Below are 22,698 nucleotides of genomic sequence, written 5' to 3'. Positions count from 1 at the left end.
GCTATGCTTTGATGGAACCAGACTTTTAAAAGCCATCACCACGTGAACAAGTCTCATTTGTGAAAACTATTTACTATTCTTTGTTGGAAATGAGTTTTTCTGGTGTCCTGCAGTGTTCTAGACTCTTCTGCTGTTGTTTGCCCACACTTGAGACTTTGAGTAGGCTTTTCTGTTGCATATATTCTGTTTTCATTAGCAAGAGATACATATCCAAGTTCTACGTATTTCTTTTGATCTGTATGCTGAGGAAAGATGCTAAAATTTAAAACAGCAAAATCCCTCTGGATAACTGTTTCTGTTGCACTAAATCTTAGCAAAAATAAAAAAAATATGTCGTTAGACTGTTGCATTACATAGCAAAGAATCAGTCAGGTTCCTTAGTGCACTAAGATTGCTCTAAGGAACCTTAACTGCTATTGTGGAATGGCACAAATTCTGTTATTAGCTGTGTAGGCTTCCCACCAGAGTAGCTTTCCCCAGAGTTACCTGTCATTAAGGTGTTCTGTATCTTTCAAAACAATCGGATTTTCAGTACGGCCAGAGTGCTGGATGGGAATGGTCAGCTGAGTTTGTCACGTGGAATGCAGTAGAGCAGTTTCAGGTGAAAACATCATTTCATTTTGAAACAAGCCAACCTTATCTTTCACCCTTGCATAATGTTTTGAGTCTCTGTCGATATAGACTAGTAAGAGTTTACAGGTCTTTTGCTGTTGTTTTGTTTTTTAACACTGAGCATTTGCTATGTGCCTGGCGTCGTGTTGTATACTCACTTTTGCATAGTGGATATTAATTGTCCTCAGAGGATTCTGTAGTGTGTAGTTATGCATATTTTAGAAAAATCAAGCAATGGGAAAAAGAAAAACAATTCTTATAATCCATTACCATACAAGCAATCGTTTTGGTACTTTTTTTTTTTGGAGATGGAGTCTTGCTCTGACCCCAGGCTGGAGTGCAGTGGTGTGATCTCGGCTCACTGCAACCTCCGCCTCCTGGGTTCAAGTGGTTCTCCTGCCTCAGCCTCCTGAGTAGCTGGAACTACAGGTGTGTGCCATCATGCCCAGCTAATTTTTTGTATTTTTAGTAGAGCTGGGGTTTCACCATGTTGGCCAGGATGGTCTCCATCTCCTGACCTCATGATCCACCCGCCTTGGCCTCCCAAAGTGCTGGGATTACAGGCGTGAGCCACCATGCCCAACCCTTTTTATTTTTATTTTATTATTTCTTTTTGATACAGGGTCTTGCTCTTTCACCCAGGCTGCAGTGCAGTGGCACAGTCATGGCTTACCACAGCTTTGACCTCCCCAGGGCTCAAGTGATCCTCCCACCTCAGCCTCCCAAGTAGCTGAGACTAAAAGGCACGTACCACGATGCCCAGCTAAATTTTGTATTTTTTGTAGAGATGGGGTTTCACTATGTTACCCAGGCTGTTCTCAGTCTCCTAAGCTCAAGCAGTCCTCCCGCCTCAGCCTACCAAAGTTCTGGGATTACAGGTGTGAGCCACGGCACCTGGCCTTGGTACCTCTCTGATGAAGTTTTCCCTGTGCATTTTTTCATAGTTGTAAACAAAATATACAGTTTCAGTCCTTTTAAAATTTAGTAGTGGATCATACATTTTCCCACATCCCTGTCTTCATAACCACTATTTTAATTGACTTTTATATTCTGGTAGGGTTGTTACAGTTTACCTAATTATTCCTGTTAGGCAATGTCTGATCTTTTTTTTTTTTTTTTTTGCCAGTTTTTTGTAAGTCATGTTGTGAAAATAACGTCTGTATCCCTTCAGTTTTTCCAATAATTTCCTTGATGAGTTCTCAGTGTAATCAGGTCAAAGATCAGGAACATTTCAGCAATTGATATATATTGCTAAATTGTTTTCTATGAGGGTAATACCAATGTGTATATTTGAGTATCATGCCTGTTTATACTCTAATTGACCATATTTCTAATGACTATTTTCTTCCATGTGTTCAGTTTTTTACTTTTTCCGAACTATTATCTATGCCAGTGTTATCCAATAGAATTTTCTGCAGTCATAACAATACTGTATAATCGTCACTGTTCAGTATCATAGTTAGGAGCCACATGTGGCTGTTGCACCATTGAAATGTGGCGTGACTGAGGAAATAAATTTTTAATTTGAAACTAAGTAGCTGCATATGGCTAGTGCTACCATATTTTATATTGTGGGAGTATTCTGCTACTTTTCACTCTTCTGTTTGAATTTGCTCACTCACATGCCATTTGCCCATCCGTGGTGAGATGGAATTTTTACCTGAACTTGGTCCTCTGACTGTTTAGGGACAGCAGACACATGTTCCCTGTATATAAAATGTTTTGTCTACAAGCAATCATAGTGCACTGTGGAAACTCACTGCTTCCCTGTTAGGTAATGCAAGTCTAAAGACTACTCCAGTTTATCCTCTCTGCCTCCTTCTCTTCTCAATGATTGTTTCATTTCTAAATGCCATCCATTTCAAGCATACCATATATCCTCATCTCTTTAGTTTTCTTTTTGCTATTAATAGTTTTAGCTTTTCAGTCCAATGTCTGATGCTGATGTCCTCTGTTTAGCAGGGATGGTGAGAGAAGGTCAGCTAAATGGCTCATCTGCAGCACACAGTGAAATAAGAGGTATACTGTTTCCTATTCTACTATTTATCACTCTGTAGCAGAAAGTCTTTCTAGGTCCTTGGTTAAGACTAGAGAGAATGTTACTTTGAACCTCACATTGCCAAATTTAAAAAAAAACACTATAGGCTGGGCGCGGTGGCTCACGCCTGTAATCCCAGCACTTTGGGAGGCCGAGGCGGGTGGATCACGAGGTCAGGAGATCAAGACCATCCTGGCTAACACGGTGAAACCCCGTCTCTACTAAAAATACAAAAAACTAGCCGGGCGTGGTGGCAGTGCCTGTGGTCCCAGCTACTCCGGAGGCTGAGGCAGGAGAATGGCGTGAACCCGGGAGGCGGAGCTTGCAGTGAGCCGAGATCCGGCCACTGCACTCCAGCCTGGGTGACAGAGCGAGACTCCGTCTCAAAAAAAAAAAAAAAAAAAAAACACTATAGAGAATGATTTTCCTCTCCTACCCATTAACGATTCTATCTTTTCCTGTCAAGTCTATTACAATGTAGTGAAATGATCAGTTAATTTTGAAAGAAGTACTGCTGGGTGTGGTGGCTCAGGCCTGTAATCCCAGCAATTCAGGCCGAGGTGGGAGGATTGCTTGAGCCCAGGAGTTTGAGACCAGCCTGAGCAACATAGCTAGATGTCATTTCTACAAAAAAAAAAATTAAAACACTGCCAGGTGTGGTGGTGTGTGCTGCAGTCCCAGCTACTCAGGAGGCCGAGGTGGGAGGATTGCCTGAGCCTAGTGAGCTATGATTGTGCCACTGTACTTGAACCTGGGTGACAGAGAAAGACCTTGTCTCTAAAAAGTAAATAAAATTTTAAATAAATTACAAGATTCCTAGCATCTCCTGTCTTGCCTTCTGAAGGGTTAGGATTGACTTAAGTATCTGCAGCTTCCGATGCATAAACCTGTGTTGTGAAACTTCATTTTGTTCTCTTTTCTTTCTCCCCACAGGCTGTAGTACATGAGCGAGCTAGAGAAATCACCACCGTTAGACCAAGCTGTAAGGCCCTACCACGGACAGTGTTTAACAAATAAACTTACAAGAACCCAACACAACTCCCAGAAAGTAACAATAGCCAGAGGTTGAAGGGCGGGGTAGAAGAGGGGGGAATGTTCCAGCGTAATCCTTCATACCACCTGGTTCTTGATATTCTGCTGCCTGTTCAAGAATAAAAGTGACAGCAGGACCCAAATGCAGCTCCCAACCCACTCCCCAGGCTGGACATGCTTGTGTCCGCACAGCACACCAATGTGATACCTCCACTGACTGGCTGCAGCTCTGCATGGACTCGGGGTCTAGATGCCATGGAATCACTGTGGCTCTTGTTGCAGTTTTGTACTCTATACTTGGTTTTTCAATTAAGCTTAATGGCTTTTTTAAAACATGACTTGAAGCTCTAGTTTTCTAGATCTTTTACAGTGTACAGTATTTTACATAACTGAGCTGTATTAAAAGCTTGTTCATTTACTTGCCAGGACCCTGGCTCTACTTTGAGAGTCATTGTAGAAGACTCTAACCTGCATCACGGTACTAACTAATAAGCTTCATTTTACTAACCCCAATTTTAAAGGTTCTGACATCTTTCACCTTGGGGTGATCTCATTCTTAGGACAACCGTTTACTTACCTGATTCCTTGGAGTAAACTTCTGCTCTGTTGTCCTGACCATATATAAGCCCTACAACTATAGTTAGTGTGTTGTGGAATTTTAGTTTTGAATCCTGTATAAAAGAACTCCAAGACCTAAAAGGCAATTTATTTATGAAATTTATTTTCTTATATAAATTACTTATTTCTCTGGGCAGACAGCCTTCACCTTATTGCACTAATAGCACATCTGTAATATCAAGCTACAGGACAAGTCTTAACAAGAGGTTTGTATTCTTCAACGTAGCACTTGTCTACCAGGCACTGTAGAGGGGAGTGATGAGGAAAAGCCAGGACTGCTTAGGAGGATGGGAGGGGAGGGGGCAACATATACCCTTCTCACAATTGGTTTCCTCCCAGGAAGGGGAACATGCAAAGCTGACTTCTGGATTCTGGGAATGGGAAGAGTTGGGAGGCCGAGAAGCCCAATGCAACCCTGCAGCTCACCTCCCTTTATTTCTGAGGGAAGCAGGGACTCATCTTTTGCTCATTTGTAACAAATCACTCCAGCCTAGCTGAGGCTTTGGGGTAAACAATGGAGTAGGAATCATCATCAGAATTAGAATTAGCAGCAATTAACAGGCAATACACTGCCACAGTGAGGCGGGTGTCATCCAGGTCCTGGGGACCTGCAGGCTGTGTATCCTAGGGAGAGGTGCCATTCAAGACCTGGCGCTGGCTCTGGAAGCGTCTCTTAACCTAATGCAGCTGGGACTCATTAGGCTCAGACGGCTCCTGACCACACTAATTATTAGCAAAGCTCTGGTGTTGGGTTCCAACCATTGGTCAAAGCTGTAATGAGACTGAGTCTTTAGGCAGAGTGAAGGGGGTGCCTGAGTAGGAAGGGGGAGACCTGCTGGGAGAGGGTCAGTGGGCAGTGATTGTAACATGATTAGGCCCTCCTTGCAGATGGCGGCTGTGCTGAACGGGGAATGGGGTTGGAAGGAGCCACAAGCCCCCTCGCTCTGCCTTTGTACTACACTGAAGACAAGTTGCTCACATACTCTAAAGCACATTCTTGATACAGGAAGAAGGGCTTGTGGGGAAAGCGGCGATTTGGTATTGGGCGAGAGCCATGTTAAGCCTTCATGAGGGCAGCCACCACAGCCTTGGCATTGAGGCTGCGTAGGTCACAGTAGGTCTGGCCGGTGCCCACAAAGACGATGGGTTTGCTTGTGATGTACGTCATAGAAATAGCAGCTCCCACCTAAGTGGAGAAAGGGGACAGCCAATCAACACGAGCCCACTTTTCACTCGCCCTCTCAGGAACAGGAAGCGCTGGAGCCAAGGTTTCCTTGCAGCCTCAGCTCCTTTGTGGAGGATGCCCATTCCACCCTCCAGTCTCATGTTTACCTTGTCATCAATGGTATCAAATTTGGTAAGAACAATGCCATCAATGAGCCGAGGTGTCTGAGCCATAGAATGGTCAGCCAAGGCTCTATTGAACTTGACCTGGAAAGAAAAAAGGTGACAGAAGTGTAAGAACCATCTACATTGACTAAAGCTTAAGTTGTAAAGGGAACTGGGCCCACACTCTCACCAGCTGGTCCACGGCTTCATTGCCTACTAAGGCTTCTCCTACAAACAGCACCAAGTCGGGTGTATTGACAGTAATGAGTTTGGCCAGGGCAGTCATCAGAGGGGCATTGTCTTGCATGCGGCCCGCCGTGTCCACCAGCACCACGTCAAAGCCTTGGTTACGTGCTAAAGAAAGAAAGTGGTCAACTCTGAAAACCTGGACTACAACTAATCTCATTCCCAGCTTCCTTTCAGAAAATCCTAGTTTGGCTACCTGTTCACTGTCTTGGGCCCTGGATTTGGTTCCAAGGTAATGTGAGACAAACTTGATTGTATGCTTGGCCATCACCAAACATGTTCAGGAAAAGGAGGATAACAGGATAAAGGTGACCAAATTCAGGCTTCTTTGGTTAGGGTGTATTAACTTTGCCTGCAACTATATCTATTACCCAAAAGCAGAGCATGGCAAGTAACTGATCTGACTTTTTACTGTAATTAATGAGTCTGTAGTAGCACAAGCCTGATCTGCAAATTCCAAGAGAACCAAAGGAGGAAAAGGGACCCCAAATAAGCCCCCCGACTTCCCGTGCACTGTACCAAAAGCAATGGCTTCCATAGCAATGCCAGCAGCATCCTTGCCATAGCCCTTTTCAAACAACTGCACCATGGTGCGGCCACCATGCTTCTCTGGAGGGTGTAGGGCACTCAAACGCCGGGTGTGTGTACGCAGCTGCTCCACAGCTCCGGCACGAAATGTATCACAGGCAGCAATGAGGACACTGAAGCCATTCTCTAACAACCAGAAGGAAATCTGTGAAAAAGAAGTGAGAAAAGTCACCTAAAGCCAGGATTTTGAGACACGAGAAGTACACAAATATCAGCGACAGGCTGGGGAACTGCACTGACCTTGGCAAGATTAGTAGATTTCCCCACTCCATTAACACCACAGAAGGTGACGACATAAGGGCGCTGGCGACGCTGAGCGTCCATGATGTCCCGGAGCATGTCTACACGACGCTGTGGCTGCAGAATCTGCACCAGGGACTCCTGTAGGGCTTGCTTTACTGTGGAAGTCACCGCTGAAAGAGGTGGTGGAGGACGTTTGCAGCTGTGTAAAGAATGCTCTCAAAAATGCCTAACACCTTTCTGAGCTAAGGGGACTAAGACAGTTAGACTCTTTTCCCAGAAATCCAGAACAGATGCACATTACAAGGACTAACTCATTTAATCCTCTCAATAACCCTTAAAATCTAGGTTACAGAGGTTTAGAGGTTAAGGATTTTGCCAAAAGTCACATACCTCGTAAGAACGGAGGTCTATGCACTTAACCTCTTGGTACACATAAGCACTTTCTCACTTAGGGCAGTACTTACTGCTGAACGTCCCCATCACCTTCCCTTCCAGCTTGTTGGCAACGGATTCACAGAGCTGGACGGCAATGTCTGCAGCCACGTTCTTAGCTGAGGAGGGGGACAGGTAGGTCAGTTCCATGTCAGCAACAACCAGTCTTTATCGTGCAGGTGAGAAACGCTAGGTGAGTCTGCGCTCAATTACCTGTATCCCGTGAACATGAGTCAGCCCGGTCCTCAGAGCTTACCAATTAGATGATCACGCATCTTGTCCAGCACAGATTCCATGTCTTCACGACTCAAGCTCTTTGAACCCACAAGGCCCTTCAGCATACCAAACATGCCACCCAGTGTTCCCTTGGTCGCACTGCAGGGACAGGAGATGACAAATATACATAGAGCGAGTAGGTGGGAGTTGTATCTTAACCAGTTTTGCAGATGCACATGCCACCCCGCCACCTGAAATCTCCCTACCTAGGCTTGGTGGAGTTTTGAGCAGCCCCTTCGTCGTCGGAGCTGCTGCAGTCCAGATCCTGAAGCTGCCCCCCAGGCCCAGTCCCTCGAATCTGGAAGATACAGAGAAAGGAGATGGGGTCAGAAACACTAAGGTCTCTGAGGAAAAAGTCCACATTGCTCTATCTCTTTCATTTGGGGAAGCTCCAAGTATAACTTACCCCTCATTCAAATCCAAGTATCATGTTCCCACACTCTACTTCCTCCCAATTTGTTATTAAAGATAACCTTCACTTTGACCCCTGTTGCCTCTTACCAAGTTGATGTCCTCAGACAAGGCAGCCTCAGGGCTTCCATTGGTGGTGGGAGTACTGTAATCCAACACTTCTTTGTTAGCACAGCCACCCAGTTCCCACACCCGGGGCGCTTTTTTGCCCTTCTCCTTTGGAGCATCTGACTTCGTGGACTTGCTGCAACAGGTTATGGTGGAGAAGGAGGAAAGGAAACATGAGCCGGAGACCAGAACTCCCTTGCACCCATCATGTCTAGATAACAGTATTTTGAGAGTACTGAAGAAAAAGTGCTCACTTGGACTTCTCCATACCCCTCCCATGCTTCTGAATGAACTCCTCTCGCTTCCTGCGGATCAGCTCCTCTTTGGAAAGTTCTACTCCATTCTCAGGACCCACTGGAAGACCTGACTTTTCTGCAGGGACGGCTTTGCTGGTAGCCAAAGGACCATCAGAACCTGTTGGGAAAAAACTCACTGAAGGAAAAAAAAAGACAATCTCAACCACTGGACAATGGCTAAAAGTCTTCCAAATTGTTCAAAGGAAATTTGGACCAAACATCTTGGAGTTCACAAGGCCTGGGGATTATAGGATGGTGAGCATTTGAGTGAGAAGGAGGCAAGCAATGACAGAAGGAAGGAACACCTCAGTCCTTAGCACCGTCTTAACACCTTTCACGTCCCAGTGTATCCAAAGAACTCAAACTCGCCTTCCTTCTTGGCCCCCTTTTTTTTGCTATTCTTTGCTTTTTCCTTGGGCTTTTCCCCGCGTGTCTCAATCATGGACCTCACAGGTTTCTTGGCCTTTTCAGAATCTTCAAATTTCTTCATGGTAGTGGGAGCTCGGATCTTACTGCTCTCCTCTGCTTCACTAAACAAAAAAGAGAATGGTTTATCTTTCTACCCCGTGCAGGAGGAAAAATAACAGTCCAGAGAAAGGACTCTCACACCTAAGAGGACAATGAGAACTGGGGAGCAAATTAGGAATGTCTTTGAACACACCAATTTACCACCCTTGAACCACCTTCAGAGAGATCATCAAATCAGGGAAATAAATTGATTTTAGAGAAGGCAGGCCTCTCACCGAAGGAGCCGCAGGAAGTCATTTTGGAAATCAAAAGTGCCATTTAATAAACTCAAAGCACTTTGCTGTTGGATCTCCGTGCGGTACTTGTCCCGAAACAGCCGGTGCACGTCATCTATCAATTTGTCTACATACGTCAGTGTCAGGATCTTCTGAAAACCAACCTGTTTAGGGGAAGAAACAGAGCCAACAGATCTGCTTACATGCCAGCCTAGAATGGAGGGACGCCAACTCAACCCTGGCTTTCAGAGATAGTTCAGCTACCTGGCCGGTTTCCCTGTCCTGACAGGCAGCCAAGCTCCCTGCCTGGGCCCAGTAGCTGCTGTTTTCCCCCATCTACCTTTCTAGTTTTTTCAGTTACGTCATCATATACACTGGCTGCAATTAATCAGAGTTCTCTTAATAATCAGGACTATGTTAACAATGTAGTCGTCCCTCTACAACATCCCACTTACCACAAACACCAGCTCAAACTGGTTGTCCAATTTATACTTGAGTGTGAGTGCCTCATGGGTGAAGGAGTTGTTACCTCCCCGTTCCTGGAGAAAGAGTATGTCTCAGTGTTCAGACTATCCCCAGAAAACCCAGGTTTGGGCCCTGGGTTTGGATTACCTTTGGGAAAAAGCCAGACATTTCCCTCAAACTCAAATCTGTCCCCAGGACAAGAGGATGCTGGGGCACTTCTCTCTGGCATTCCACCAGAAATGAAAGAAGATAACCAAGTTGGGGGAAGGAGGTGAGAGGCAGCAAGGCACATAGGAGCCAAAACGAAAGTAGTCATATAAACAATCAGATTATTAGCAGCTATACAGCATTCAGTTTTGTAAAGGTGTTTTCCCATCTGTTATTTCACCTAGCCTCGAAACAACAAAACCAAGCTGCTGGGGATAAATAGAGGGAGCGGAGGGGAATACCAAAGGCGCCGGAATTCGGCTAGAGTCCAGACGCCGAAGTGGGGGTCGTCACTAAGTTGTGGGGTACTCTGAAGGGGACGAGAAAACGAAGCGGAGCCCGGGTTACGCGTGAGTGGCCAGTTTGAGGTGGGCGGGGAGGGGGGGAGGAGGCGCGGAATAGAATCGAAGGGACCATGGATCGGGTCAGGAAAGAAGAGCCTGGAGTTCTGATCCCACGGGGGCGGTACCTGCAGCAGCACGGAACGAATCAACGCGTTAACAGGCCCGGTGCATGAGTCGCTAACGCCCTGGAAGCACCAGAGCACAAGCCCACCCTTGGAGAAAATGGTGAAGAAGTCGAGCATGGCGGCAGCGGCAGAGGAGCTGGGGCCGGCGCCGGGAATTCAGGCCGCGATAGCCGCCGCTTCCTGCTGCGCCAAGCGCGGGACACGTCACACCAGCGGCCCCGGAAACCGGCTCAACGCACTTCCGCTCGGAAAGCTGGGTGCCCTCCCCATCTCCGCCCGAGAGCGCGCAGGCCTGACGTATCTCAAGGCCAGCCAATGGCGGGTGGGAGCAGGCCTGGGCGGGGCTCCCGGAGAGGTCACGGGGAGACGGTCACCTATAGCGTGGGGGGCGGAGCCCTGAGGGCCACTGGCCAATTGGCGCGCTCGTCTGAATGGCGTTTGGCGCGGAGCAGTGACGGCTGGGATAATAGCGAGGCAGCTGTGCGGCTCTCAGAGGGTGCCGGTCTCAGAGGGGCCATGATTCGGAGGGTTCTGCCGCACGGCTTGGGCCGGGGCCTCTTGACCCGGAGGCCAGGCACTCGCAGAGGAGGCTTTTCTCTGGGTAAAGTTGAGGACGACGGAGGGTATTGTGGTTCTGGGGTGTCCCCAACCTCCGACTGTGTGTCCTTCAGGACCCGAAACCGTGGCCCACACTGGCAGGACAGTGGGTCGGCTTGGGGAAGGGGTAAGCTTGCCTACCAGAGCTTGTACGGGCGGTGCAGGTGTATGGCTCCCAAGGCAGCCCTTCTCAGGTGGCAGATCTCACATCATTCTATGTTTCCGGTTACAGTCAGACTGATTGATAGGTGGTACAGATGTGCATTAAGTCCTGCCCGCGTTCAGGATGCTGTACTTAGTGCTGTTGCGGTGAAGGAGTGAAGAGAAGACGGGATTCAGTGAATGTCCTGGAAGATGGCTAGAGTGTACCTAGAGAGGGAAAATTTCAATAGACAGTAGGCCAATTCAAGACTGGATAGAGGCCGGGCGCAGTGACTCACGCCTGTAATCCTAGCACTTTGGGAGGTCGAGGCGAGTGGATTACCTGAGCTCAAGAGTTCGAGACCAGCCTGACCAACATGGTGAAACCCCGTCTCTACTAAAAATACAAAAATTAGCTAGATGTGGTAGTGGGCTCCTGTAATCCCAGCTATTCGGGAGGCTGAGGCGGGAGAATCGCTTGAACCCGGAAGGCGAAGGTTGCAGTGAGCCGAGATCACGCCATTGCACTCCAGCCTGGGCGACAGAGCGAAACTCCATCTCAAAAAAAGAAGATTGGATAGAACTCAACTTAAAGAATGCTTTGCACTGCTAGCTAGTATAATGGTGGAAGTACATGGAGCAGGTGGGAACTGAGATCAGCCTTGAAGGATGTTTACTGGCTTAAGAAAGGTGTGTGTTCCTGTCTCTGAATAATTGAGTGCAGATTAGGAGAAAAATATTGTTCTTATGCAAGGAACTAGCAAAAGCCATCTAGATAGACAGTGTGAGTAGTAGCATGAAATGTAGTGTGGACAGGTGAGCTAAGGCCAGACCAAAGAAAGATTGCAGTGCTGCTGAGAAGAGTTTGAGTGAGGTATGAAATGGCAAAATGATTAATTTATTTAAGGTACTTACTGAGCACTTAAAATATGCCGGGTGTTGCCATAGGCTGGAGATTCAGTGGTGAAGGTGAACACAGCCTACCCCCTCATGGATTTTAGAGTATGTAACAATACAAACTCAAAGCTGCAATTGTGTCCAAAAGACCATGTAGAGTTTGAGCTGGTCTGGGGGTCAGGAAAGGCTTTCCGAGCAAGGAATTAACTAGGCAAGGAAGTGGACACAGTTTCAAAGCAGAGAGCACGTGTAGGTTCCCTGTGGTGGGAGGAAATAAGGTGCCATCAAGGAACTAAAGGGCCTGGAGTGTAGGGGAGGATAAGATGAACAGGAGCGAGATTGTGCAGTACTTTACAGGCTCTGTTTACGACTTTGGACTTTGGTTCTTAGAGTAATGGAAACTCCACTAGCTGGTTTAACTAAGAGCTTATTAAATTTGTGTTTTGAAAAGATATTTCTAGGCCGGGCGCAGTGGCTCAAGCCTGTAATCCCAGCACTTTGGGAGGCCGAGGCGGGTGGATCACGAGGTCAGGAGATCGAGACCATCCTGGCTAACATGGTGAAACCCCGTCTCTACTAAAAATACAAAAATTGGCTGGGCGTCGTGGCACACACCTGTAATCCCAGCTACTCAGGAGGCTGAGGCAGGAGAATCGCTTGAACCCGGGAGGCGGAGCTTGCAGTGAGCCGAGATGGCGCCACTGCACTCCAGCCGGGGCGACACAGCGAGACTCCGTCTCAAAAAAAAAAAAAAAAAGAAAAGATATTTCTAGCTATATTGTAAAAATGTTCGCAGCAGGGGGTGGGGTGGAAGTGGGGAATCAGTGGGAACAGTTAGGATGCTTTTGCATTTGTCCAGTTGAGAGATGATAGTGGCTTGGCCTAGGATGATGGTGGCAGAGGAAGAAAGGGGACAGATTGAGGAGTTACTTGGAAACTAGAGCCCTCAGGACTTGATTATAGATAGGATATAAATGTAGGTTTCGTTGTGGCGATGGATATCCAGGATAAGGTGCTGCTTAGAGGTGCCATGCTTCAGAGGGTGCCGTGACTTGGGGTGTGCCGGAGCCTCTTGGTCCAGAGGCCTGGAAGACCCAAGTGGGGATGACGGTGCAGTTGAACATGTGAGTTGGGATCAGGAGAGGTCTATGCAGGAGGTAATGTAGAAAATTAATTTTAGGAAATTGAATCTTGCAGTGCTCGGCACAATGCATGAAAAGGGAGACTGATGGTATGTGGACTATTCAGAAAACTGTGGCAACACTGTTGGGTGCAAGGTGACCTTATGAGACGGACTGACAGTGGGGACTGCCAATTCATGTGTCTGTTTAGCTCACCTTTTCCTGTGTCCATTCTCCAACCCCCCAACCATGTGGGAAGGAAATGTGTGGCCCTCTGACCCTAACTACATCCCACAGACTGGGATGGAAAGGTGTCCGAGATTAAGAAGAAGATCAAGTCGATCCTGCCTGGAACGCCCTGTGATCTACTGCCAGACACCAGCCACCTGCCCCCCGAGCACTCGGATGTGGTGATCGTGGGAGGTGGGGTGCTTGGCTTGTCTGTGGCCTATTGGCTGAAGAAGCTGGAGAACCGACAAGGTGGTATGCGGGTGCTAGTGGTGGAACGGGACCACACGGTGAGGCCTGGGGTAGGGCAGAGTCATGAGTGGGGCAAGAAAGATGACTCACATTTTATTAAGGACCCTAGGGACAAGGGAAGGAGAGGAGGGGAAGACCTCAATCTCAGGAGATCCAATGGGCAGAGATTGTGCTTTGGACCTTGTTGAGAAATTGTCCTAGGATCTTCCTCGGTCCAACCAGGAAGGTTGGCAATAAGGTTTATTCTTTTGAAAGCAGATTTCATAATATTGGATTTTTCCTTTTTTTTTTTTGAGACAGAGTCTTGCTCTGTTGCCCAGGCTGGAGTGCAGTGGCACGATCTCAGCTCACTGCAACCTCTATCTCCCAGGTTCAAGTGATTCTCCTACCTCAGCCCCCTGAGTAGCTGAGATTACAGGGACACACCATGAAGCCCAGCTATTTTTTGTATTTTTAGTAGAGATGAGGTTTCACCATGTTGCCTAGGCTGGTCTTGAACTCCTGACCTCAAGTGATCCTTCTGCTTTGGCTTCTCAAAGTGCTGGCATTACAGGCATGAGCCACCATTTCCTGCCCTCAACTTGCTTCATTCAGGTCCCATTACTTGTGAGGTTTTTGTATTTTATTGTATTTATTTATTTTGAGACAGGGTCTGGCTCTGTTGCCCAGGCTGGAGTACAGTGCAGCCTCCACCTCCCAGGCTCAAGTGGTCCTCCCACCTTAGCCTCCCGAGTAGCTGGGACCACAGGCATGCACCACTACACCTGGCTAATTTCTGTATTTTTTGTAGAGATGGGGTTTTGCCATGTTGCTCAGGCTGATCTCGGATTCCTGAGCTCAAGCAATCTGCCCGCCTCGGCCTCCCAAAGTGCTGGGATTACAGGCATGAGCCACCACCCGGCTGGTTTTTGCACTTTAGATGTTCCCATTTGCATTGCCAGCTAGCCACGAATCTTGCTACTTTACTTCAGTCATAACCTTTCATTTTCCAAATGGTAGATCAAATGTTAATCGTCTGCCCTTGGACTTCCAGGCCATTACCATTTTGTACCACTGTGTCAGCTCTTTCCAGATGACTGACCCTCTCTGCACATCCGCTACTAATGATTTTAAACACTGTTGCCTTCAAGTTGACATATGCATGGGTCTTAGATTATAGACTTGCAAATAGGACTCCCCTTCAACTTTAGGTGTATAGCTCAAAGCTTTCATTGCAGTACTCTGTGATAGGTTACCTCAACTTTTCTTGTCTTTCCACAGTATTCACAGGCCTCCACTGGGCTCTCAGTGGGTGGGATTTGTCAGCAGTTCTCATTGCCTGAGAACATCCAGCTCTCCCTCTTTTCAGCCAGCTTTCTACGGAACATCAATGTAGGTGCAATGATATTTGGGATGTTGGGGTGGTAACCCCTCCTTTAGCCCAGAGTGGGGAGGAGCCCAGCTAGCAAGGTAACCAGACAGCAAGAATGGGTCAGTCAACAAGAAGTGGGGGGCCCTGGCCTTTCTTCCTAGTGGTGGGTGCCTCAAGGTCTGGGGCACTGAGCCTGGGGAGCTGTGGGGGAAGAAGGCGGAAAACTCTTCCTTGCATCCTTAAGTCAGTCTCTTTCAGGAGCTTCTCTCTGCACACAGGAGTACCTGGCCGTAACCAATGCCCCTCCGCTGGACCTCCAGTTCAACCCCTCAGGCTACCTCTTGCTGGCTTCAGAAAAGGATGCTGCAGCCATGGAGAGCAACGTGAAAGTGCAGAAGTGGGTGCCTGGCACGGCCTCTCAGTTGCTTTGCAGCCAAAGGTGTTGGGTGGCTCCTGCACCAGATTAGGAAGTGAGAAAGCGGAGTTGATAAGACAGATCCCTGCGGTCTAGGACCTCAATGTGTCGGGAAGGAAATACACAGACCTGCAATGCCCCGTGGGAGTGCTGTACCATGGATATGGACAAAACACTGCCAGGTGCTTCCTAATTTGTCAGAGCATGAAAACCACCTGGAACACATCCCAGACCTAATAAACTAGAATCTCTAGGGAAGGAGCCCACAAATCTGGGTTTTAACAAGAACCTGAAGTCAGGAGTTAGCAAACTTTTTCTGTAAAGGGCCAGATAGTATGTATTTTAGTTTTTGCTGGCCGTACAGTCTGTTCTAACCACTCTGTTATCACAGTATGAAAGCAGCCATAGACAGAAGCGCAAATGAAGGAGTGTGGCTCATTTACGAAAACAGGCAGCAGGTCAGATTTGGCAACCCCTGCTCTAAATGATTCTCGTGGTCAGGTGAGGGTGGGCATCTCTGTGATGCAATATCGCCGGAGGCTTTATTTTTATGTTTATTTAACAGACACCCAAGTCTCACAGTGACATAAATGTCCTAAATGCTGTACAGATATTAACTCATTTAATCATCAGAACATCCCCATTTTACATATGAGGAAACTGAGACATAAGGCACTAGTAAGTGGTGGCAGTGGGATTTTATTTGAAGCCAGCAGTCTGGCTTGGGAGTGTTCTGTTGGTGCCTCTGCTATGAGGCGGCTCTGGGGGACAGTGTCCCCGAGGAGATACCTGTACTCAGGAACAGGATTGTAAAAGGAGTGGAGAGGAGGTGGATCCAGGCAGGAGTGGAGGGAACAAGGTTACCACCTTGTTGTGAAAGTTAATGGAACAGGCTGGGTGCAGTGGCTCATGCCTGTAATCCCAGCATTTTGGGAGGCTGAGGCAGATGGAACACCTGAGGTCAGGAGTTCGAGACCCGCCTGGCCAACGTGGTGAAACCTCATCTCTACTAAAAATACAAAAATTAGCTAGGTGTGGTGGTGTGTGCCTGTAATCCCAGCTACTCAGGAGAATCGCTTGAACCCAGGAGGAGGAGGTTGCAGGGAGCCGGAGATCGCGCCATTGCACTCCATCTTGGGCGACAGAGCCAGACTCATTTCAAAAAAAAAAAAAAAGTCATGGAATAGACGGGGATAGCAGGGAGCTCTGTGTGCTGAAAGGAGACAAGGGAGTAGGGAAGGAAAGGCAGTCAAGGCTGAAGAGCCTGACTAGGAGGTTTGGTCTTCAGGCACTCAACAGTGAGGAAAAATAGGGGCATTTAGGGCAGAGAAGTGACATGACTGAGCTGGACTCCCCACTTGTGAGGTTGGGGTCCATACTTCACCCCTCTGCACACTCTCCTCTCTGACACACATACGCCGACCCACACGTTTATCTCAGACAGGAGGGAGCCAAAGTTTGTCTGATGTCTCCTGATCAGCTTCGGAACAAGTTTCCCTGGATAAACACAGAGGGAGTGGCTCTGGCGTCTTATGGTGAGGCTTGCTTGCAGAGGGGACAGCTTTTTTCCTGAAGGTAGAGACTAAGGGGTGCCACAGGTTGGGAGTCTCGGGTACCCCACAGCCAAGCTGAAGGAGGAACACTTTCCTCCCGTGTCATGGGGACTGCCCTGGGCCGTGCTAGTTCTCTATCCTTCAGCAGGCTTTGTCTCTGTGGTTCAGTTGGTCAGGATGACCTTTCCTGGCTTACAAGCCCTCGAGAGGGGTTGGGGACACAGGAAATACAATCCGAGAGCAGAAGTCCTCATCTGTCTTTGTGACAGTTCTCTTTTTCTTACCACAGGGATGGAGAATGAAGGTTGGTTTGACCCCTGGTGTCTGCTCCACGGGCTTCGGCAAAAGCTCGCGTCCATGGGAGTCTTTTTCTGCCAGGGAGAGGTGACACGTGAGTCTGAGCTTGTTTCCTCTAGCGACTGGGACATAGGCCTAGACTAGGTCTTACCTTCTCAGTCACAGGCTAAGAAAGGGCTGCGGGGGAAAGGGGTCTGCCCTGAGAGCAGGTCCTAGGCATCCTGACCCGGGTTCCTCACTGAGCTGCGCTGTGACTTGTGATCTGCTTGATGATTGCACCTCAGCACTGTCCTGTCAGAGTGTGGCCGAGCTCATGCCAGCTCCCTCATCTGTTTGCTTCAGTGTCTGTAGGAAAGCTCCCATCCTTCCAGCTTTCTTTCCTTAAGAAACAAGTGAAATCCCCATTTCCTTCCTTTTCAGGGCCTCCAAGGCCTATTTTTCATTTTCCTCTCTGCAGGTTTTGTCACTTCATCTCAACACATGTTGACCACAGATGACGAAATGGTGACCTTGAAAAGCATCCATGAAGTCCATGTAAGTTTCTAGTCTGGTGATGTCCTTTACCAAAATGGAGGGACAGGAAAGGTAGTGACTCTCCTGGTTTTGGTCTTCTTTGACCCACTTTCCAGTATGGGTAAAACTAAGGCCCAGGAAGCAGTGCACCTCTCAGGGTGCCTGGTATGTGGTCCGGGTCTTCCCACCCCTCACTCTCTGGTGCCCGCAGGTGAAGATGGATCACAGCCTGGAGTACCAGCCTGTGGAATGCGCCATTGTGATCAACGCAGCCGGAGCCTGGTCTGCACAAATCGCAGCGCTGGCTGGTATTGGAAAGGGGCCGCCTGGCACCCTGCAGGGCACCAAGCTACCTGTGGAGCCGAGGAAAAGGTAACTGTCCTCTGGGCAGCTGAGGAGGTTGGTGAGAGAAAGAAAGAAATGACATCAAAGTTGGATAGCATGTGTGTGTGTGTATGTGTGTGTGTGGGGTTGGGAGGGGTGTGTGGGGTGTGGGTTAGGGAGAGTGTGTATGTGTATGGGTCAGATATGGCGCAAAGTATCAACAGAATCGATGCGTGATGTCGAAAGATACGTGCGCGCGCGCGCGATCCAGGTCAGACGTGCCGCGCGCGCGCAACAGATACGCGCGCCAACGCAAGCAATGATCGAACTGGTGCTGGGGTCAGATGGCGGCGCGGCACGGCCCACGATGGCGCGCGAACGCATAATTGGAAGATGGCGCGTCCATCAGATGTGCGGCATGCGCGCGGCGCAATGATATCTGCGCAATCAGGAACAAGGGGTCTGGTCAGATGGCGTCCATTCCAGGTATCAGAATGGCGTCCATCAGATCCCAGATGGCGCGGATGGGCGGACTACGTCCATGGACGCATGATGGCGGTCCAGCACGCGCGGCACGGGCCCAGATGGCGCGCGCAATCAAGGCACGCGATCTGGTCAGATGTGATCGCATGCGTAAAATCAGATAAGGCCCAGGCAAATCAGATGCGGGGACTGTTCGCGAGGGTCAGATGGCGTCCGAAAAGCACGCGGCGCGTGGTATCAGATGCATGCGTACCGGGTCAGATGGCGCGTTATTTAACAGATGGCGGCACGCGATCGAGTGTAATCGAAGATGCATCTGAGGCAGCACGACGTATCCAACAAACGATCCGGTCTGCGAACATGAACCGAATCAGGCGACCAAAGACCCGCGCGCCATCAATCAGATGGGCGCGCGTTAATCACGGATAAGCGCGCGCGCGCGCGACCGGTAACCAGATGTACAGCGCTAACGGTAACCAGATGTACACGCGCGCGCGCAACGGGCTGGGGAGGGGTGTGTGGGGGTTGTGGAGGCGTGGGGGTGTGTAAAAGGAACAGGGGTTGGGAGGGTGTGTGTGGGCTGGGGGTGGACGGGTTGGGGAGGGTTGCCACATGCTACATGCACGGTTCAACCTCATGGTTGTGGCAGGTATGTGTATGTATGGTAATTGCTCTAGTAGGGGATTAGGTTTGTGAGACTGCGAAAGCAGATACCAGTGGAGCTGGGAAGGGATAACACAGTTCTAATTGGAGGTGGACAGGTGAGATAGAATGGAAGGAAAGACCATGGAAGGAAAGATGGAGGTTGGTGGATTCTGGAGGTCAGGAGTGTCAGACCAGTTTGCCAATATGGTGAAAACCCCATCTCTACTAAAAATACAAAAATTAGTTGGGCTGCGGTGCTGGGTGTGTGTAATCCCAGCTACTTGGGGGCTGAGGCAGGAGAATCGCTTGAACCCAGGAGGCAGGGAGTTTGCAATGAGCCGAGACCACGCCATTGCACTCCAGCCTGGGCAGCAAGAGCAAAACTCTGTCCCCCAAAAAAAGCACAAAAAAAAAAGAATCAGGCTTCTTTCTGGGGCTGTGTGCTGTGTTAATTGATATTAGAGCCCCTCCAGATTTGAACTGGGACTATTTCTCCCCATCCCCTATCTGCACAGGGATTGTTTTATTTTTATTTTTTTTTTGAGACGGAGTCTCGCTTTCAGGTCGTCAGGCTGGATTGTAGTGGTCGGATCTCAGCTCACTGCAAGCTCCGGCCCCGGTTTTACGCCATTCTCCTGCCTGCTCTCTCCCGAGTAGTAGGGACTACAGGCGCCTGCCACCTCGCCCGGCTAGTTTTTCGTATTTTTTTTAGTAGAGACGGGGTTTCACCGTGTTAGCCAGGATGGTCTCGAACTCCTGACCTCGTGATCCGCCCGTCTCGGCCTCCCAAAGTGCTGGGATTACAGGCTTGAGCCACCGCGCCCGGCCACAGGGATTGTTGAACAAGTCTGGGTCTGCCCTTGTGTCCCAGGCTGTGTAAGCCTTGTCCCCACCTCTCACTCCAGGAGGAAGAACCAGACCCAGCGAACCTGGAAGTGGACCATGATTTCTTCCAGGAGAAGGTGTGGCCCCATTTGGCCCTGAGGGTCCCAGCTTTTGAGACTCTGAAGGTAACTGGCAAGGGCAGGTTTTCCTTTTTATTTTTGGACATTAGATGCGACAGATGACGTTGGTTCCCTCGCAACTGTGCACTGCCGTAGTCCCTCCATGTCACAACTGCTAAGGAATTTGTTGGACACATGGCATTCCATAGACCCCTCAGCAGTGGGTAGAGGGTACTTTGTGCTGACCCCTGACGAGGAGTGAGGATGGAGTGTGGCTTCAGCCTTCCTGAGAACCCCAGTGTTTTGTGCACCCGCAGGTTCAGACAGCCTGGGCCGGCTATTACGACTACAACACTTTTGACCAGAATGGTGTGGTGGGCCCCCACCCACTAGTTGTCAACATGTACTTTGCTACTGGCTTCAGTGGTCACGGGCTCCAGCAGGCCCCTGGCGTTGGGCGAGCTGTGGCAGAGATGATACTGGAGGGCAGCTTCCAGACCATCGACCTGAGCCCCTTCCTCTTCAACCGCTTTTACTTGGGAGAGAAGACCCAGGAGAACAACATCATGTGAGCATGTGTGCTCTGCACTGGCTCCACTGGCTTGCATCCTGGCTGTGTTCACAGCCTTCTCTGCTGCTCCAGTCTTCCCCAGCACTGTGCCGGGCCTTCTCCCCCTCCCCAGTGTCCTCTCCTCTCAGGCGGGCCATTGCATCCACATGGCTGGGCAGGCACAGGCACTGAGGCCCAGGCCAACAGCAAGCGATGAGCGGAATCCTAGGACTGATCTGTAGCCCATGCTGGTGTCCCCCGCCAGGGCAATCCAGCTGGAGGCCTGAGCACCCTGGCCCAGGACTGGCTCCATCCTGGCACTGACCAGGAAAGACTGCCTCTGACCCTCTTAGCAGACAGCCCAGGCATGGGAGCATTCTGGGGCAGCCTGGCTCAGGTTTCTTGATTGTCTGTTTACCCTATCCATCAATCAATACATGTGATTAACTCCTTCCCTCCGGTCTTCTGTCTCTTCTTTTCATTGTACAGCAGGAGCTTTTGAAGCACCCCATTAGCCTTGTATCAGGACAGGGAGCTCTTTTACAACAAAACAAAACAAAAAATGAGCACAAACCCACCTTTTATTAGTTAAATCCTTGAGCGGTACAGTATCACACAGATTATGCGTCCGTAGTCTCAGCAGGAAGATTGGGAATTTGGCGTAAACCATGCCACTGTTTCCATGAACTCCGGTTACTTTTTACCAGATTACTCTGGTTTTGTGTGGTGTGCCACCAGGAGTCGCTGTGTGGTTCTTTGCTTTGTATACATGAGCACATCTCTTGCCCAAATAGAATTCGGTTTCATCCCAGGCATAAATGCTCAATTTTAAGAAGAGCTGTGTGCCTACTTTGGTTCTGGAAACCCCACTTATAGCCCCAGCAAAAATGGCCTTGGATTACAGCCTTCCTGTTCCCAGCAAGCCTCCACAAGCTCCAAGATGGCGGACAGAGTCCTTCTTAGATCCTAGGTGGTAGGTGTCTTGCTTGTAAGCAAGTACCTCCCATTCCTGAGTTCCTGCAGGGAGTTGGTTGTAAAGAAGAGGGATGGGTTTGCCATGTATTCTACCAACATTTATTCAATCCAACTGTTGGCCAGGCTCAGGGTCACACATTGAGATACACCAGCAAGCAAAACATAGTCCTGTCTTTGCTGGAACTTTCATAGCCCTGCCCCTCCTAGCCCCTCATCCCTAGATCAGATACAGTGTGGCCCCCACAGTGCTGGCATAAGCACACAACACAGACACCTCACCCAGGGTGGGAGTAGGAGGGTGGCAAAGGGGTTTCTCCATGAAGCTCCTCCAGGGAAGTTGACCTCTGAGCTGAACCTAAAGGATGGGCATTTAGTGAAGTGAATGCAAAGTGGCCAAGGAAGGATCCAGGCTGAGGGCAAACCATATGAAAAGCCCCAGAGGCAAGAACTAATAAGATTCAGGGATTTGTCCTAGTCCACTTGGGCAGCTATCACAACATATCCTAGAATGGGTAATTTATAAATAATAGAAATGTATTGCTCACAGTTCTAGAGGCTGGGAACTCCAAGATGAAGGCACCAGCAGATTGAATGTCTAGTAAAGGCCTGCTCTCTGCTTCAAAGATGGTACTTTCTCACTGCATTCTCACGTGGCAGAAGGTGTAAGGCAACCTCTTTCAACCTCTTCCAAGAACACTCATCCCTTTTATGAGGGTAGAGTCCACATGATTTAATCACTTTTCCAAAAGCCCCACCTCTTAACACTATCACATTGGGTATTAGGTTCCAACCTATGACTTTAGGGAGGACACCAACATTCAGACCATAGCAGGATTCAGTATGACTTTTTCTGCCTGGATCGTGGAGCGCAAGAAGAGGAACCAGAGCCACTGAGGGGTTTTAAACGGGAGCAACACGATCAGATTTTCCTTTTAGAAGAATCACCTGGGTGACCTTGTGGAAAGCAGATGAGGATGTCAAGGCAGTAAGGAGGCCAGATGGAGGCTGTGGTTGCAGTCTGTGTGGCAGAGACAGGGAGTGCCTGAACCATCATGGTTCCCAGGGTGACGCCAGCAACAAGAAGTGGGTTAAGTCGGATGGCCAGGTTTTTGGATGGAAGTACCGCCCCTCCCAGAGATGAGGAGCACCAGGGAGGAGTGGAGTGAGGGACAGAGTGAGTGGTGCAGTCTGGGATGTGAATGAGGGGTACCTGTAGGGCATCCCTCAAATAAGGGGTTGGGCTGATTGGCATGGTCCTTGGGGGACAATCTGGGCTACAGATAGAGATGTGGACATCAT

General features: G+C 49.1%; 3 protein-coding genes across 10 annotated transcripts in view; 2 read left to right on the top strand and 1 right to left on the bottom strand.

Annotated features, from left to right (window-relative positions):
• The window catches only part of FAM118B (family with sequence similarity 118 member B), a 50,346-nt gene extending 45,965 nt beyond the window's left edge, over positions 1–4,381 (top strand). For 5 of the 7 annotated variants that reach the window (XM_009187631.2, XM_003910931.3, XM_009187626.2 and 2 more), the window contains 2 exons: positions 2,572–2,631; positions 3,584–4,381. In XM_009187631.2, coding sequence (XP_009185895.1) covers positions 2,572–2,631; positions 3,584–3,597 — 74 coding nt within the window. In that variant the 3' untranslated portion in view covers positions 3,598–4,381. The remainder of the gene's footprint in view (positions 1–2,571; positions 2,632–3,583) is intronic. The other 2 variants (XM_009187630.2, XM_017949090.2) reach the window with 2 other exon arrangements.
• Positions 4,382–10,407, bottom strand: SRPRA (SRP receptor subunit alpha). 2 transcript variants are annotated; one of them, XM_003910927.3, is made up of 14 exons: positions 10,114–10,384; positions 9,428–9,511; positions 8,973–9,136; positions 8,599–8,759; positions 8,188–8,347; positions 7,916–8,069; positions 7,621–7,712; positions 7,395–7,513; positions 7,171–7,257; positions 6,704–6,876; positions 6,395–6,608; positions 5,820–5,983; positions 5,633–5,731; positions 4,382–5,486 (listed from the first exon to the last, which is right to left on the bottom strand). In XM_003910927.3, exons 1-14 carry the CDS (start codon positions 10,228–10,230, stop codon positions 5,358–5,360), a joined length of 1,917 nt encoding a protein of 638 aa, XP_003910976.1. In that variant the 5' UTR covers positions 10,231–10,384; the 3' UTR covers positions 4,382–5,357. The 2 variants fall into 2 exon arrangements, with proteins under 2 accessions (XP_003910976.1, XP_021782427.1); XM_021926735.1 differs by lacking the exon at positions 9,428–9,511 and having other exon boundaries at positions 10,114–10,407.
• A 10-nt stretch (positions 10,408–10,417) lies between these two features.
• Positions 10,418–20,879, top strand: FOXRED1 (FAD dependent oxidoreductase domain containing 1). Its single transcript, XM_031653862.1, has 11 exons — positions 10,418–10,714; positions 13,167–13,387; positions 14,610–14,720; positions 14,979–15,097; positions 16,556–16,650; positions 16,958–17,059; positions 17,423–17,499; positions 17,690–17,850; positions 18,935–18,950; positions 19,773–19,940; positions 20,192–20,879. Exons 1-11 carry the CDS (start codon positions 10,429–10,431, stop codon positions 20,444–20,446), a joined length of 1,611 nt encoding a protein of 536 aa, XP_031509722.1. The 5' UTR covers positions 10,418–10,428; the 3' UTR covers positions 20,447–20,879.
• The last annotated feature ends 1,819 nt before the right edge of the window (positions 20,880–22,698 follow it).

Source organism: Papio anubis, chromosome 12, assembly GCF_008728515.1.
Source record: "Papio anubis isolate 15944 chromosome 12, Panubis1.0, whole genome shotgun sequence".
In the NCBI taxonomy this organism is placed as follows: domain Eukaryota; kingdom Metazoa; phylum Chordata; class Mammalia; order Primates; family Cercopithecidae; genus Papio; species Papio anubis.
This window is presented reverse-complemented; position numbering and strand designations above follow the sequence as displayed.

Excerpts from the sequence above, each read along its gene's own strand:
- SRPRA (XM_003910927.3), bottom strand. The coding sequence starts at position 10,230 with ATGCTCGACTTCTTCACCATTTTCTCCAAGGGTGGGCTTGTGCTCTGG. Across the intron at positions 8,070-8,187 it reads AGGGGTATGGAGAAGTCCAA|CAAGTCCACGAAGTCAGATG; the intron begins GTGAGCACTTTT and ends AACCTGTTGCAG. Across the intron at positions 7,514-7,620 it reads CAAAACTCCACCAAGCCTAG|TGCGACCAAGGGAACACTGG; the intron begins GTAGGGAGATTT and ends CTGTCCCTGCAG.
- FOXRED1 (XM_031653862.1), top strand. The coding sequence starts at position 10,429 with ATGGCGGGTGGGAGCAGGCCTGGGCGGGGCTCCCGGAGAGGTCACGGG. Across the intron at positions 14,721-14,978 it reads GCTTTCTACGGAACATCAAT|GAGTACCTGGCCGTAACCAA; the intron begins GTAGGTGCAATG and ends CTCTGCACACAG. Across the intron at positions 17,060-17,422 it reads CTGCCAGGGAGAGGTGACAC|GTTTTGTCACTTCATCTCAA; the intron begins GTGAGTCTGAGC and ends TCCTCTCTGCAG.